This window comes from Aureococcus anophagefferens (genome assembly GCF_000186865.1).
Source record: "Aureococcus anophagefferens unplaced genomic scaffold AURANscaffold_30, whole genome shotgun sequence".
Lineage (NCBI taxonomy): Eukaryota > Pelagophyceae > Pelagomonadales > Pelagomonadaceae > Aureococcus > Aureococcus anophagefferens.
In genome coordinates this window covers 431300-432127 of record NW_008705589.1, presented here as the reverse complement: position 1 = coordinate 432127, position 828 = coordinate 431300, and the positions used below count along the sequence as shown (strand labels likewise).

General features: G+C 83.1%; 1 protein-coding gene across 1 annotated transcript in view; it reads right to left on the bottom strand.

Annotated features, from left to right (window-relative positions):
- The window catches only part of AURANDRAFT_67029 (hypothetical protein), a gene marked incomplete at both ends in the record, with an annotated part of 1439 nt that extends 667 nt beyond the window's left edge, over positions 1-772 (bottom strand). The window contains one exon of the mRNA XM_009042358.1: positions 26-772. Within this exon, the coding sequence (XP_009040606.1) occupies positions 26-772 (747 nt within the window). The remainder of the gene's footprint in view (positions 1-25) is intronic.
- Between the last annotated feature and the right edge of the window lie 56 nt (positions 773-828).

Sequence of the window (828 nt, the reverse complement as noted above, 5' to 3'; positions counted from 1 at the left end):
CGCCGCGCGCGGCACCGTGCGCGACGGCGCGCGGCGGCGCCTCGCTCCGGAGGTAGTAGGTGTGCGGCCGCGGCCCGGCGAGGAGCGTCAGGGGGCACGGCGCGCCGCGCGACGCGTCGATGTGGAGCGCGCCGTCGGACGCGCGCGCGCGCACGGCCCGGGGCTCCTCGGCGCCGCACCGGCTCGGGCAGAGGAACGCGTACGTCCGGTCGCGGAGCGGGTGCGCCGAGCGGCCGGCGGTCGCCGCGGTCGCCGCGGTCGCCGCGGTCGCCGCGCCGGCGGCCGCGCGCGCCGCGGCGAGGTCGCGCGTGAGCGCAGCGGTCCGACCGCGCTCCGCGTCGAGGTCGCCCCGACAGCGCGCGAGGGCCTCGGCCGCGCGGTCGCCGGCGGCGCGCGCCGCGGCGAGGTCCGCGCGCACCGCGTCGCCGGCGGCGCGCGCCGCAGCGAGGTCCGCGCGCGCCGCGGCGTCCGCGGCCGCGAGGCGCCGCTCGAGCTCCGCGGCCGCGCCGCGCGACTCGTCGTGGCGCCGCGCGGCGTCGCCGCGGGCCTCGTCGAGGCGCCGGTTGCGGGCCACGTCCTCAAGGCGCCGGTTGCGCTCCGCCGACACGGCGTCGCCGTCGCGGCGCCGGAGCTCGCGCTCGAGGCGCCGGTTGCGCTTCGCGAGCGTGCGGCACTCCTCGCGCGCGGCGTCGAGCGTCGCCCGCAGCGCCGCCACGAGGGGCTCATACTCGTCTTCGACGCGCCGCAGCTCCTCGGCGAGGCGCGGCCGCATCTCGGCCTCGACGCGGCGCCGGAGCTCGAGCGTCTCGTCGCCCGCGAGACGCCGCG